Source organism: Macrotis lagotis, chromosome X, assembly GCF_037893015.1.
Source record: "Macrotis lagotis isolate mMagLag1 chromosome X, bilby.v1.9.chrom.fasta, whole genome shotgun sequence".
In the NCBI taxonomy this organism is placed as follows: Eukaryota; Metazoa; Chordata; class Mammalia; order Peramelemorphia; family Peramelidae; genus Macrotis; species Macrotis lagotis.
In genome coordinates, this window is record NC_133666.1 from 697393656 (window position 1) to 697409646 (window position 15991).

At 53.1% G+C, this 15991-nt stretch overlaps 1 protein-coding gene across 1 annotated transcript; it reads right to left on the reverse strand.

Annotated features, from left to right (window-relative positions):
• Positions 1 to 5598: 5598 nt before the first annotated feature.
• Positions 5599 to 11371, reverse strand: LOC141502044 (RIMS-binding protein 3-like). Its single transcript, XM_074206589.1, has one exon. The coding sequence runs from the start codon at positions 11345 to 11347 to the stop codon at positions 6263 to 6265; it is 5085 nt and encodes a 1694-aa protein (XP_074062690.1). The 5' UTR covers positions 11348 to 11371; the 3' UTR covers positions 5599 to 6262.
• Positions 11372 to 15991: the final 4620 nt, after the last annotated feature.

Here is a 15991-nt window from a genome sequence, read left to right on the forward strand (position 1 = left end):
TTGAACTCAGGTCCCCCTGACTCCAGGGCTTGTGCTCTATTCACTTTGCCACCTAGTTGCCCCCCATGCATTCTTTTTTTTTTCTTTTATTAAAGATTTTTTTTTTAGGTTTTTGCAAGGCAATGGGGTTAAGTGACTTGCCCAAGGCCACACAGCTAGGTCATTATTAAGTGTCTGAGGTCGGATTTGAACCCAGGTACTCCTGACTCCAGGGACATGCTCTATCCATTGCTCCACTTAGCCGGGCGTAAAGATTTTATTTGAGTTTTACAATTTTTCCCCCAATCTTACTCCCCCTCCCCACCATGGAAAGCAATCTGTCAGTCTTTACTTTATTTCCCCCATGCATTCTTCAAGTGAATTGAGAAAACAGAATTCAATATCTGTACCCTGAGATACTGTCAGATATCATCAAAGTTCTCTTGTTACTTTGGTGGGAGAAGATGAGCCAGACAAGGAATAAGGAATAACTTACATTTATGGGTCACTAAGGTAAACAAAATCCATCTTTTTGATGACCTTGGATGAAGCACTTAAATTTTGGACCTCAGTTTTCTCATCTGTAAAAGTTTCCTTCTAGTTCTCAATCTATAGGGGCAGTTAGGTGGCATAGTGGATAAAGCACTGGCCCTGAAGTCAGGAGTACCTGGGTTCAAATCCAGCCTCAGACATTTAATAATGACCTAGCTGTGTGGCCTTGGGCAAGCCACTTAACCCCATTTGCCTTGCAACAAACCTAAAAAAAAAATTTAGTTCTCAGTCTATGACCCTTCATTTCTTTAAATCTCTATTTCCTCATCTGTAAAATGGGAATCCTAGAGTTTTTACTACCTAATTAAGAGGGAAGAGGTCCTAGGGCAGAGGAGGGGAAGGAGCTAGTGGAACAAATACAATATAAGTAGTTTCAGTAGGAAAAGAGAGGACTCATGGTAGCACAAAATTAGATTTAGAGATCTGGGGACTGTAATTCTGCTCATCAAGTCTTTAGTGAGCATCTTCCATATGCTAGGAATTTTGCTACCAGAGAATGGCACAGAGATTGTTGGGACAGAGAGCTCTTTCATCAGGTGAAAGTAAGAATGTAAGCTTCTGGAGGGCCACGATGGTTTTATTTTTAGCTTTTCTCCTCAGGAGGGTAACTCTGTGCAGGAAGAAGTGAGATTGACTTTGTCCAACTCTGAATCACTTAAATTCAATTTACAAGCAATTCTGGACATGATTAACTATGATGTCATTGACTTACTGCAAAAATGAAGAATGAACATCCACACATATAGAAACAGTGCTGCAAGCTGAGACTACAAAGAAAGGCTCAAGGTGCTTGCAAACCCACTTCTACTCCCCTGAACAAGAAACTCCTCCCAGAATAGACTCTTCACCTCTAATTTCATCCTCTAGACTCAACTCAAGCCTTGACTGACACCTCTCCCTTCTGATTGGAGGTCTGGAGGATTGGACCAAACTCCTCCCAATGCCTTCCTTTATAGAGGATGGAAGATGGACTTTCAACTGATGCCACTTTGATTCTGCTGCCATGCCTGCTTTCAGTGATTGTCCTGGTCACCTCCCTCCTTTTCTGCCTCCCTCTTTAGATTGTAAACTCATTGAGGGCAGGACTGATTTTTATTATTATTATTATTATTAATTATTAATTATATCCTCATCACTCAGATGGCCCATACTTAATGTTTATTGGATTGGAATGGATTGGCCATAACATATAAAAAGAAAGGGAAAGGGGGAGGGAATGAGAGGAGGTAAGCATGTCAGAGTTGATGTCATTGCTAATGGAAATTGAAGTAAGAAGAACCAGGAGAATATAGTCTTCAATAACAGCAATATTGCAACCATGAACTGTGAGTGACCATTCCAAAGACTGCTTTATGGCAAATACTCTCCATCTCCAGACAAAGAAGTGATGCATGTGAATGCAGATCGAAGCAGATTTAAAAACAAACTTCATGACTCTTGAGGGTTTTGGGGGGTCTGTTTTCTTTTGCAGCATTGACTAATATGGAAATGTTTTGCATGACTACACATGCATAATCTATATCAAATTGCTTGCCTTCTTAAGGAGAGGGAGGAGAGAGGGGAGGAAGAGAAGTTGGACCTCAAAATTTTATAAAAGGAATGGCAACATTTTTTGTTTATGTGTTATTGAGAAAAACATGTAAAAAACAGAACTGATGTCATCTTGCAAAATAAGATGCAATTCAGAAGATCTGCCAGGTGGGAAAGTAAAATGAATTTCCCTTGTTTGAAATAGGTCTGGGAGGAGTGTCCTGCTTCTTCCGCCTCTCCAGCCAGAGGGAAGAAGGAACCTCAGGAGCAGCTAGTTAGGGCTTCAAAGGGGTTTCAGAGTGAAGCTCCAATGAGATGGTATTTGTAAAGCCATGGAACAGAGTCTAGAGGGTCCTGGTGCAGAGGAGGCAAATGTTAACTGATCGGTAGATGACAAATTGGAGATAATCAACAGCAGAAGACACTAGAATGAAAGGAATTGGAATTTTTGGATTCAATGATGATGTTTGTCCCTCATTCTCCAAGAAGACCATGACATCAGGGAGATGCCATGACAAGCACAGGAATTGGATTTGAGTGACGGGGCTGGGCTAAGTTATCAACCTGTCTTCTGGAGCCATCTACATCTGATGAATAGATCTGGATCAAGATGACTGGAGATGCCCCTGGATGTGAGGCAATCAAGGTCACACATGTAGTAAGAATCAAGGGTCTGAGGCTGGATTTGAACTCAGATTGTCTCCAGGGTTGGTACAGTAGTACCACCTAGCTATCCTAGGGTTAAATAATACATGGAAGAGGGGAGGCGTAAAGGGTGAGAACGCTGAAAAGATAGGGATGGAGTGGGTTCTGGAGAACTTTGGAAGTCAAATGATTTTATCTTTGATCCTAGAGGTAACAGAGTTTCCTGAGTAGGGGACAATATACTTCCAGAACTTAAGGAAGATCCTTTTATAACTGAGAAGAGAAGGATCTGGGTGAAGCCAAGTGATGCAGTGAATCGAGTGCTGGGTCCAAAATCAGAAGTCCAAATTCAGTTTTTCATTTAACCCTGATTGCCTCCCCCACCCCACCCCCACCCTTCAAAAAGGAGGATCTGGAGTGGGGAGGGACACGGAGCAGGGAAACCAACCAAAATTCTGAAGTGGGATTTGAATCCAGGTCTTCCTGCTTCCACACCCAGCACTCTTATGTAGAAAGGTAAGCTCAGTGTCCTCTCTCACCTAGCTCACATCCCTCTCCCCACCTCCACCTTCTTTCTCTAGCTCTTCCCTTGGACCTTTCTCTGCTGCCTTAGTGAAATAAATGACCAGATTTCAATTAGAGATCTATAGGTGCTCTGTGGTCAGTGACCTCCATTCTGGGCTTATTTTCATCATGTTCCCCTAAACTTTTGAGGCTCTGATGCCTAAAGGTGTGGCACTGGAAACTCTTGGGTCAGGCGTCATGGCCCTAAATGAAACATGTCCTAGCTGCCCACCCCATGTGCTTCATTTTGATTGGGGCTCCAGGATCTTCAGGAGGGATATGGACCAGAGTCTGTCCTTCAGCTAAAGATGACCCTCTCATCCCTGACCCAGATATTGCCTATTGCTTCCCTAGTGGGACTACATGGCAGGGTCTCAAAAGTTTGGGGTGTGTGTGGGAGGTAAAGGTAGGGGAGAATGATTAGGAAACAGGTCCAGAGAAAGGGACCCACTGTCACCTAAGTGGGGGAATAGGAATAGGACCCGAATCCTAGAATGTGAGTGTTGGTACCCATGTTCACATGTGAAAGGAATCTCGATGGTGGTAGAAGTATTCCTCCAGCTTCTGTTTGATTTCCAATGAAGAGGAACTCATTGTCTTCTGAGGTGGCCCTTTCCCTAGGCCTGTTTCCTCATCTGTAAAATGAGGGAGCTCAACTATGTCTCTTCCAACTTGGATATTCTGTACCAACCTACTTCTCTGACAATCCCTTCTGTTTCTTTCGCTGGATCTTCATTGAGGTCACACTGTCTAACCAAGGCTGTTCCATAGGGTTCAATACTGGGCTCTCTTCTCCCCTTATACCGCTTCATTGGATGATCTCATCACAGCCCATGGATTCAATTATAACTGCTATACAATATTACAGGTTGGTCAGCTGTGAAGGACCTACCTTTTCTCAGCGGTGCCATGACCAAGAGAACTCTAAAGGACTTATGATAAAGAATGCTATCCATTCCAAAGACAGAGCTGATGGTGTCTGAAATCAGACTGAAGCACCCTCCCCCCCCCCACACTATTTTCCACTTTATTTTTCTTGAAGTTTCTCTGTGTGTGTGGGTCGGGGAGATTATGGTCATTTGTACAAGATTACAATTGTAGTAATGGGTTTTTTGGGGGTTTTTTTGCAAGGCAAATGGGGTTAATTGACTTGCCCAAGGCCACACAGCTAGGTAATTATTAAGTGTCTGAGACCAGATTTGAACCCAGGTACTCCTGACTCCAAGGCTGGGGTTTTATCCACTGTGCCACCTAGCCGCCCCTTTGGGAAAGTATCTTAACCTCTCAGCTCTTCAGTTTCCCTCAAATGAGGGGATTGGACTTGTCTCCTAAACTCCCAGTTCTAAATCTGTAATTTTCATCCTCACTCTGCTAAAGGAATTTCATTCTCCAAAGCATATATTTGAAGCCAGACAGCAATTCTTTTAACTTGTCTCCAACCACCACCCAGTAGAACCTCTTTGAGGGTAGAGAATATGAGTTTTGACTTTCCATCTAGTACTTAACCTATCCTCTGGGCAAGTCTGACATTTGTCAGACATTTATTTCTATAAAGTTACCTTAGTACAGACTCTCCTGTAATCCCAGCCATCTCATGGAAAAGGACAGTCCAAGTAATCTCTGCAATTAAAGGGTGTGTGTGTGTGTGGGGGGGGTGATATAGGAATGAGTGTGTGGGTTGGGGAAGGATGGAAAGGCCTGATGATGCAATGAGAGGAATCCTTCAATTTATGTTCAGATTTTTTTGGCTTTTTACAAGGCAATGGGGTTAAGTGACGTGCCCAAGGTCACACAGCTAGGTAATTAAGTGTCTTGAGGTTAGACTGGAACTAGGGTCCACCTGACTGCAGGGTTGGTGCTCTATCCACCTAGCTACCTCCTGGTATTCCTTTTGTTCTCACATGAGGGGTGACCTATATGGGGAAGTGAGGAGGAAGTGATTTTCAATATGACCTAGACTCTAAAACCTCCCCCAGATCTGATTTAACCTGGGACAATAGCAAGAGCATGGATTCTGGGGTTAACCACCCCCTCCATAATCTCTCTGTAACCTTGTTCAAGTCTTATTATTTGTCTGGGTCTCAAAATAAATGGGGGAATTGAATCCTAAGGTCCTAAGTCATGCAGGTCCAGAAGATGACAAATCCTCAGTTAGCCACTTAACTGGGATCCTGTGTCCAGAGCAGAGGAAGGGAGGGAAGGAAGGAGATAGGGAATAAACTCTTTTTTTTTTTCTTTCTGTATTTTAAGGAGGGGCAGTTGAGAAAAAAAACTAGGAAATGGCTCTTCACTTCTCTATTCCCAGGTCAGGCTCGTCTGATACAAGGGTGAGATGCGCTGAATGTTTAATATCCAATCACAGAAGGGACTCAACCACTGACCAGTGTCCCTGGCTCAAAGCCCCCTAAATGGTTGTCTTTAGACACCTGGGAAAGGCCTGTCCAGGTGGCTAACCCTGAAGTTAGACCTAGGTCAGTGGCCTAGCAGCAGTGTGACCATAGGCAAGTTCTAAACTCTTCAGGGCCAGTCCACTGGAATAGTTTTCATTCCTCATTGACCCAGAGGGGTGATGGATAGTCGGACTGGGCCTCAGGAGTCATGAGGCACCTGAGTTCAAATCCAGTCTCTGTCCTCTACTAGCTGGGCCAACATCCTTTGGCGGTTCTTGAAGATGCTCACTTTTGGAAGAGTTGTCATTTGCGTCAGGGGAGGGACTTCCCCAAACCAATCAAATTCCCCATCCAGAACAAGGGCTCACCTGCTGGGGACACACCTCAAATAATTAGGTCAGGGTCACTTGTTTTGGTTGTTCTCTGTTTCCTTTAATTACCTGAAGCTAGGTTTTAAACCAAGTTCTTAAAAGTAAGGGATTTTGAGTGATTATAATCCTATTGTCTCTATGGATGAAAAAAAGGTTTTTGTTTTTGTTTTTTATAGATACTGCAGTTGTCAATGGGCCATGCCCTCCTGAGATGCCTGTCAGGACCCCCTGCTACTCTGCTTTCAGGGCTGGCATCTTCAGAAGGTTAGATGGGACCAGGCCTCTCTGCCCGTTGAGCTCTCCATAGAGGAAGCCATTGTCGTCCACAGAGCCCAGCACAGTGACCACGTCACCGGCACTCAAAGTCAACTCCTCGCTCGTGCTCAGGTTCGAGCTCTTCCGGGGGTGGTAGTCGAAGGCGGCCACCATGGTCTGTGGGTGCCAAAACTGGGCTTGTTGGGGGGTCCTCCTCACCACAGAGAAGCTCTTCTGGGGGCTGGCGGGCTGCATGGAGAGCCCCAGGAGGCCTTCCAGGGACATCTCGGCTGGGATGTGGCCTTGCTGGAACAGCTGCTTGAATACCTCACTGCCCTCTATTTGGACTTCGGACACCATGTCCCCGGGGATGTAGCCCATTCGACCAGAGCACTCTCCATGATAGAATCCATCCGAGTCTTGATCCCCCCAGACTTTCAGGATCTGACCTTGGTGGAAGGCGAGTTCTTCTTCAGCAGCCGCTGGATTGGTGGACATCACTTGGGGGTCATAGTCCCAAAGGGCCACAAACATTCGGACAGGGTCACTGGCCTCCTTTCCTTTCAGAGCATTGCTGCCTGGGGTCCTGAACCATGCCCCAGAGGCAGTTAGCATGGGGCTGGTTTTCAAGATCTTGGTCATCTTCCCTGGGGGAACCTGATAAAACAGAGTACTGGGTTCTTTCTTCAGACCAGCAGGCCTGGTCTGTGCATTCTGGACCCTAAACTCCTTTGGGCTGGGTCTCCGGGTCCCCCACAAGGTCACGTGCTGCTCTTCCTCCTCCAGATTGTCCAGGTCAGCCAGGTGGCTGTAATCAGGGGGGGCCTCTGCTGACTGACTGGTCACCTGTAGGGTTTCTACTTCCACTCTATTTTTAGGGACATTGCCCCCAGAATTGTTGTCTCTAGAGATCTCTTTCATGGGGTCATTTTCTGGGACAGATTCTATCACTGAAACCTGGTTCCATCTTGGTCCTGCCTTTCTAGTGCTCTCCTCCTCTACTCCGATCTGGCCATCAGTCAGATAACTGGTATTCCCACAGCTGCCATCCTTGGGGGTCTTAGGTCCTTGGAGTTCTTTCTTGTTAGGGGGCAGGAGGTTCAGGACATGGGCTTCTCCAGGCCCTTGAGGGTTAGTGTTGTCTTCTGGGCTGGGCTTTGGGACTCTCTTTTGGAAGTGGTCTTTGGGGAACCCTTGGGAGGCCACTGAGCTGGCCAAAATGGCCTTCTGTTGGGAGATGGGTACAGGTGGTCTCCATGCCAAAGGGGTCTGGAGATGGGCCAGCTCCTGGCAACTGTGGATGATGGGAAAAGATTGGGGCGATCTGTATGAGCTGGACTCGCCAGGGATCTGGGCGGGAACCGAGTCCAAGGATTCGCCATAATGAGACATGGTTCTCACGGAGACCTCTTGGGAAAGCTTTTGTTGCTGTAGCTGGGAAAATTCCACCAAGACGTTTCCTGCTGTGGGGGAGGGCACTTCGGTGACTTTGTGGCCTCCCATGTAGATAGCGTAGCCCGTCACGGGGACCCCATTGGAGGAGCCTGCTGAATCGATGGTCACTGGGATCCAGCTGACCAGCAGAGTGCCCGGGGAGGTGTGGTGTTCTACCAGGACGTCCAGGGGAGGGTCAGGCGGGCCAGCTGAAGGGGTGGTGAAAGCAATGGAGGAGGATGTCTCCTCCCACAGCTCCCTGGAGGGCCCCCCGGGGAGCTGCACCTCCACATGGGCCCAGTAGTGAGTGCTGGGCTGTAGGTTGTGAAAGCTGTACCAGCAGACCCCAGCCTTAGTGAGGTTGCACTCCTGGTCATTGAGGTATACCATATGGGCATAGTTACTGTTGCTGTAGAGCCAGCTGATCTCGGCAGAGGTGGGGGTGAGGTGTCGCAGGCACAGCTGGGTGGGTCTGGGGCAGAAACTCCCCCCCACCAGGAAGGAACACTGCAGCCGGTTGGAGCAGCCCTTCTCCATCACACTCTGCACCGAGATGCGGTAGGCCCTGGTCTTCAGCTCCAGGTTGTCGATGGTGGCCCTGGTCTGGGAGCCAGCCTGGATGTTCTGCCACAGCTTGTTGTCCACATACACGTTGTAGCCCTGCGTGGCCCCATATGGATTGGGGTCTAAGGGGGCCTCCCAGTCCACAACCACGGCATGGGGCAGTTGCTGGATCAGAGTCAGTTTTTGGGGGCAGGGAACCCCAGAAAAGTCCAAAGCCTCCTCCAGAATGTCCTCCTTTGGTTTCTTTGCTGGCAGATTACAGCACGTGGCTTCCTCCACAGAATCAGCTCCTTTCCCTTCAGGACTGGGTGGCTTCACTTCCTGGCAGGAGTCCAAGCAGGAATCATTCCCTTCTGGAGGTTGGGAATTCAAGGTCTCACCATCTGAAATCTGCTCCACCAAGTTGGAGGGGACCAACCCCCTTTGGCCATCCATCGACTCCCCGGCATAGAAGCCATCCTCATCCATGTCCCCGAAGATGTAAATGTACTCTCCTGCGGTCAGGGGCAGCTCGGCCTCCGGCTGGTCATTGGGGCCGGCAAAGGGGTCGTAGTTGTAGCGAGCTAGGAAAATCTTCACTTTTGAAGAGCTGTGGCTGTCCTGGCTGTTGTGGCTCTCGTGACTCTGGTGGCTGTTCTGGCTGTGGTGGCTGTCCTGGCTGCGGTGACTCTGGTGACTGTTGTGACTGTGGAGACTTTGGTAGCTGTTGTGGCTGTGGAGACTCTGGTGGCTGTTGCAACTATCGTGGCTGTCCTGGCTGTGGCGACTCTGGTGGTCGTGGTGGCCGTCCTGGCTGCTGTGACTATCCTCCCCGGGGCGGTTGTGGTGACCCTTGTGGCTTCTGGGGCCCTCGGGCTCCGAGGCCTGGGAAAGGCTGTCCGCTTCTAACTCTTCCGCCTCACTGCCCGTGTCCACCTCGGAGGCCGGCCCGCCGGGGGGCCCGGAGTCCATGAGGCTGGGGCCCTCTGGGTGGCAGGGGGCTCTCTGGGCCCAGGGCCCCCTGAACTGCTGCAGGGTCTTCAGCTGCTGGGCCTGGTGGGTGCAGGGCCGCTCTGTGTCCCGGAGGCCGGCCTCCAGAGTCTGCCTGGCTTCCCTGCACTCTCTCTGCAGCCGCTCCCGGTCCTGCTGCAGTCTCTGGACCTCGGCCTGGCTGGCGGCCAGGGCGCTCAGGGTCTCGCGGAGCTCCCGCTCTAGCTGCTGGCGGCTGCCCTGGCCCTGGACGGCCTGCTGCTGCAGCTGGGCCACCTGCAGGGCCGCGGCCTGGTGCTCTGCCCGCGCCTGCTCCAGCTCGGCCCGCAGCTGGCCGTTCTCCGAGGCCAGCCGCTCCGCCCCGCGCGCCTTCTCCTGGAGCAGACCGTTCTCCTGGGTCAGCTGGGCGGACAGGCTCAGGGCCTGCCGCAGCTCGCCCTGGACCTCGCGGCACTTCTGCTGGGCCTGGCCCACGTCCCCCCGCAGGCTCTCGCAGCCCCTCTGCTCCAGGCTCAGGCTCTGCTCCAGGGCCTGCACCCGGCGCTTCAGCTCCTCGGCCCCCTCCTCGGGGCCGGGAGGCGGGGTGGTGGCCCTCTGGTCCGGGGGGCTCCCCGCCTTCTGCAGGGTGAGCTGCCTCTGGAGGCGGAGCACCTCTTTCTGGGACTCCCGCAGGAGCCGGTCCAGGTCCCGGGCCTGGGGGCTCCCGCAGGCGGCCCCCGGGGCTTGTAGGTCGCGGCACCGGAGCCGCAGCTCCTCGATCTGCCGGTCCTTGGCCAGCAGGGCGGCGGCCTGCCCCGCCAGGTCCCGGGCCCGCTGGCGCGCCACGGCCCGTCGCCAGAGCTCCAGGTCCCCGGGGCCCGGCGCCCCGACGGCGCCGCTCTCCCGCAGCTGGCGCGCGCGCTCCTCCAGGCGCTTGGCGATGCCCCCCAGCTCGGCGTGCCGCAGCCGCAGGCGCCGCACCTTCTCCGCGGACTCGGGGAGGCCGCGGCGCAGCCGGCTGTTCTCCTCGCGGAGGCCGCGGCAGTGGCGGCCCAGGGCCTCCAGGGCCTCGGCCAGCTCCGCGTTCTGCTTGGCCAGGTCGCCGCGGCCCAGCCCCGGGGCGCCTTCGCCCTCCTTCCCGGGCGGCGGCGGGGGCCGGGCGCCGCCGAGGTCGTCATCCTCGTCGTCCCCTCCCTCGTGGTGGCCGTCGTGGTCGTCGTCGTCGTGGTCGTCGTCCTCTTCTCCCTCGTCGTCGGGGCCAGGCGGGGCCGCCTCGCGGGGGCCCCGCTCCCCGGTGTCCGGGCCGCCCGGGGCCAGCCCGGCCGAGGAGGGGGCGGCCCCGCGCGGCGGGCTGCGGGCCTCGGGGGCCTCCAGGGAGCGGGAGCAGCGCGCGGCGGGGCGCGGCCGCGGGGGGCGCAGGCTGTCCAGCGAGCGCGGGCGGTCCCAGGGCCCGGGGGCGCCCGGCGGGGGCGCGGGCCGGCCCGGGGCCCGGGCGGCGGGGTCCCAGCGCGGGTTGTCCAGGATGTACTTGAGGAAGAGGCCGCGCTCCAGCTGCAGCGCGGCCTGCAGGTGGCGGATGCGCGCGGCCTGCTCGCCGTCCGTCTCCCAGCGCAGCTTGGCCAGCACGTCCTGCAGCTTGCAGCGGCACTCGGGGGGCGCGGCCCCGTCGGGGGGCGCCCGGGCCCCGGGCCGGGCGCGGGCGCAGTGGCCGCGGCTCAGCAGCTCCTCGGCCAGCTGCCGCTGCAGCTGGCGCGCCTGGCGCACGGCGCCGTCCCGCTCCCGGTGCAGCCGGCGCTGCAGCTGCCGCAGCTCGGCCTCCTTCCAGCGCAGCAGCTGGCGGATCTCGGCGTCGCGCTCCCGCAGCACGGCCTCCCGCAGCTGCCGCAGCTCCCGCAGCCGCTGCAGCTCCCAGCCGGAGCGCAGCCGCTCGGCCTGCCGCCGCCGCTCCCGCTCCGCCGCCTCCCGCAGCTCCCGCAGCTCGGTGCCGAAGCGCCGCCGCTCCGCCTGCCGCCGGGCCCGCTCCGCCTCCAGCTCGGCGCGCACGGCCTCCAGCTCCCGCCGCAGCTCCGCCGCCGCCGCCGCCTTGGGGGCCGGGCTCGGCCCGGCCTGGCTCATGGCGCCCCCCGCCCCCCGGCCCCCCACCCCCCGCTCCGCTCGGCCCCCCGGGGGGCTGGCCCGCCTCCGCAACGGCTGGCTGCCCGACGCCCTGGCCCTCCCCTCGCCCCACGCCTCGCCCAACCGCCCGGGGCCCCGCGCGCGTGTCCCGCGGGCCCCCCGCGCGCCCTCCACCCCCCCCCCACCGGGCGCCAGCCGCCCCGCGGAGACGGGCTCCGGGGGCCCGGCCCGGCCTCCCCTCCGGCAGAGGGGGCAACCGACGCCCGGGAGCCCGCACCATCCTCGAGAGCTGGGCCGGGGGCTTCTCCGCACCCACTGCTGAGCTTTACTCCCTCTGGGGAGCGGGGCGGGGGGGCGGGGAGGCAGAGCCGGGAGAGCGGGTGTGGATGAAAGCATGTGTGCAAGAGCCAGGGGGGCAGCCAGAGAAGGGGGGGAGAGAAAGGCCCAGAGACGGTCATGGGGGGAGAGAGAGAGAGAGAGAGAGAGGGAGGCTGGGAGGGGACACCCCAGGGAGCAGAGATGGGGGCAGGAGAGGGTGACCTCCCTTGCTAGGCCGATGGAAATCCTTGGGAAGGCAGAGACTGGCGCTGTGGAGGAGAGAAGCAGCTCCCAAAGGAGGCCCGAGGCCTCCCTTCCATGGACCGGCCGAGGGGCGGCTGCAGCTTCCCCGGGACTCCCCAGGGAGCACAGCCCCAGCTTGCGGCAGAGGATTTAGAACCAAGGCCAGCTCTCTGGAGCCTACCCTCCGAAATGGGAGTTATTTCGTAAGGAGATCCAGGGCACCGAATGCTGATCCACCAATCTCAGCCACTCACTCCGTGGGGGACTTCCCTTGTGCCTCTGTCTCCCAGCTGTGTAAATGCCTTCCTACCCTGTGTGGGCCTCAGTTTCCCCCTCAGTAAAATGATGGAGTTGGAATCATGGACCTTTAAGATCCCCTCCAGCCCTCCATCTCTTAGGGGTTGGAGAAGAAACCCAGGAGCAGCTGTTTCTGGCCATCTGGCCTCATGCTCCATAAGCATCCTGGGGTCCTCATTGGCTCCCCACAGAGATGAGAAAGCCCCCCCCCCTCCAAATCAGAACATCCAGAGAGCACAGTGGAGAGAGAGTATTAGGTCTAGAGTCAGGAAAGACTCAGCTTCTGGAGGTCAAATCGAGCTTCAAAATCCTAAGTGACTGTGTGATCCTGGGCAAGTTATTGAATCCCATTTCCCTCGGTTTCCCCCTTTGCAAGATGAGCCGGAGAAGGAAATGAGAAACTGCTCCAGGATCTCCACCAAGAAAACCCCAAAATGGAGTCACGGAGAGCTGGACAAGACTGAACCACAAGAAAGATACCGAAGTATTTCAGAATTTCATGCTTCATTTCTTTCACTCTATTTTACAGAGACAGAAACGGGTCCACACAAGGAAAGGGAGTTCCCCGAAGGTACACAGCTGGTCCCCTGGACTAAATATCTATGGGCATCCCTGCAGTTCTCAGATTCTGGGAATTGGCAGAGCTAGGACTCAAACCCAGAACCTCTGACTCCAGAGATGAAGTGACTTACAGCCAAATAATGTCAGAGGAGAGATTTGAATCCAGGTCTTCCTGACTTCTTTTCATTTATCCCCTTACCCAGGGGGCCTAAAATGATGTTCTTGAGGGCCCACAAGTAACAAGGAACAGAGCTGGTAGTCTATGTCTCTCCTGCATGGCCAATAGAATCCTGTTTGTCCTTTAAATCCAAAGGTTGCTACATGGAGCTATGGCCAGAGAGCCAGCTCTGGAGTTAGAAAGATCTGAATTCAAAACCAGCCTCAGACACTGACTGGCTGTGTGACTCTGGGCAAGGTTTTTTTTTTTTTTTGCAAGGCAATGGGGTTAAGTGGCTTGCCCAAGGCCCCACGGCTAGGTCATTATTACACCACCTAGCCGCCCCTCTGGGCAAGTTTCTGAACTTCTCTCTGTCTTCGTTTTTTCAACTATAAAAAAAAGTGGTGTATAACCACTGTACCGACCTGCTGGGGTTGTCTCATGTTGTGGTTATTCTCTGACTCTGCGGCCCAAATTGGGGTTTTCTTGGTAGAGATACTGGAGTGGTTTGCCATTTTCTTCTCCAGTTCATTTCCAGGTGAGGAACAGACTCAAATGGGGTTAAGTGATTTACCTAGGGTCATAAAGCAAGTGTCTGAGGCTAGATTTGAACTCGGGGCCTCCAGCCCCTATCCACTATGCTGCACTTCTGGTACACAGTGGATGTTATATAAATGCTAGCTATCAGGAAATCCTCGTTTCTTTCCTCAAAAGAACAGCAAAGACATGCCTTAGATTCTGAAACTCTTAGATGCAGAAGCTGCACGGAGGCCCGGTGAGTTAGGGCAGTCTTTCTCCAGTGACTCATCTCTTCACTTGCCAGTAGAGGGCAATGACAGAGAGCCCAGATAGACTGTTCTGTTGGGGAGGGAAGAATTCTTGGCCTTTTAGACTAGTCAGATTGGGAGGGGCCTCAGAGACCATCTGCTTTTTCTAGATAGAGAAACTGAGACCCAAAGAGAAGATACTTCCCCAGGGGTCACATAGCTTCAAAGCCAGAACTAGGTCTCTATTTTCCTTTCTGTGATCATTGCCCAGGACAATGGAAAACTCTTTTGCATTTGGGGGAAGAGCTTCTGAGTTCCAATTCCAGGAAGTTCTATTTGCTATTTAGATAGCCCAGTATAACTCCCTTGCCCTTATCTGGACCAGGACATAAAAGGTTAAACTAAATGACTTTGAGGTCCCTTCCAGCCCCAAACCTATGGCCCCTAAAATGCTTTCCATTTCAGCAGGGTGAGTGACCATGGCTTTGGTGAGACGCAACCTCAGAAGACTCAGCTTTCATTCTTACTGTGCTCCGGGGTATTTAGAATTAAATCCAGGGACAATGAGGCGTCAAAGGGTTTTTCACAGATATTTGTTGTTGCCGATTATTGTTACTCTTATTCTGGCATCGTCTCCCACAAATGAGAAGATAAGCCGCTAGGTGGCACCATGGTGCATAGAACGTTGGGCCTGGAGTCAGCAAGACTCCTCTTCCTGAGTTCAAATATGACCTTGGGCATGTCACCACACTCTACCAGGCTTCGTTTCCATATCACAGAGATACGAAAGGACCCCCAAAATCAGGGCAGTCCAGGGACACAGTGGAGAGAGTATCAGGGTCAGGAATCAGGAAAGATATCTTCTGGGTGTCAAATCCAGTCTCAGACACTGAATGTGTGATCCCAGACAAAGCATTTAACCCCATTTGCTACAGTTTCCTCAGCTGGAAAATGAGCTGGAGTAGAAAGTGGCCAACCTCTCCAGTATCTCTACCAAGGAAACCCCAGATGGGGGGGGGGCACAAAAAGTCAGAATCCACTGAAATGACTACTGAACCACAACATTTTCTCCCTCTCTGGCCTGAAATGCTGCCCTGGGGCGCACCCTAGGCACTAGCAGATTTGTCAGAGGGTGGGGAGAGCCGAAGACTAGGACACTTTCTGTAAGAACATATCAATATCAAATGGTGCTGAGCATTTTAAAAAATTCTCCAAAATGGATACACCCTCTGATTTTTCTCCTTTTCTCTCCTTATAAAGTCCTTTCTCCTATTATTCTCTCGGAGCCTTACCAGCATCGTCGTGGGAGGGAGGCAGGGCAGGCATTTTCCAACCTACCTTTCTAAATCAATTTTAACATAGTCCTCCCAGTCCACTGTTCATTCTGGTCAGACTGGACTAGTAGCTGCTCCCCATATTTGAAATTCCATCTCCCACTTTGTATCTTTGCCCAAGGTGTCCCCAAAGCCTGGAATGTAATCCTCCCAGACTTAACTCAGGCCCCTCCTGCTCTGTGAGGACTTCCCTGATGTTCCAGCTGTTAGTGCCTCATTCATACTTACTCATGGAGGGTGTGCCCAAACAAACGTAGAGGAGACGTTGGTTTGCTCTTCCGATACAAGAAATTACAATCACTGGGTTCCAGTCCCCTTCCTTGTCCCAAACCCCGAACCTGTCATCACATTTGATATTTGAATGGCATCAAGTCAAACAGATATTCATAGACCCATTCCCAGCAAGTTAGAGGTGATTGAATTATGGCATTTTGGAATGATTAATTGAATCATGGCTCCTGTCACTCTGAGATCAACCTTTAAAAGGCCACAGACTCAGACCAGGGAAATAGCACACTAGTCCAGGTGCTCATCACTTCTCACCTGCCTGGCAGAGGCTTCTTGCTTGTCTACCCAATTAGCCTCCAGTCTCCTCCCCAATCCATTCTCTACCCAGACAGCGATGCCTTTCAAAAGCATCCTCCTGAACATGCCTGTTCTTTGTTCAAGAGCCTTCAGCAACTCCTTATTGCCACTAGAATCAATTGCATGCTTTTAAGTTTTCAGGTGCAGCTAGGTGGTGCAGTGGATAGAGTCAGGAGAAGCTGAGTTCCAATTTGGCCTCAGACATTTAATAATTGCCTAACTGTGTGACCTTGGGCAAGTCACTTAACCCCATTGCCTTAAATAAATAAGATTTTTTAAAAAAACTTTTTCAGTTGAATCCAACTCTTCATGACCTAATTTGAGGTTTTCTTGACTGAGATGTTGGAATAGTTTCCTTCTCCAGCTCATTTTACAGATGAGG

Coding starts and splice junctions, on each gene's coding strand:
- LOC141502044 (XM_074206589.1), bottom strand. CDS start 11,347: ATGAGCCAGGCCGGGCCGAGCCCGGCCCCCAAGGCGGCGGCGGCGGCG.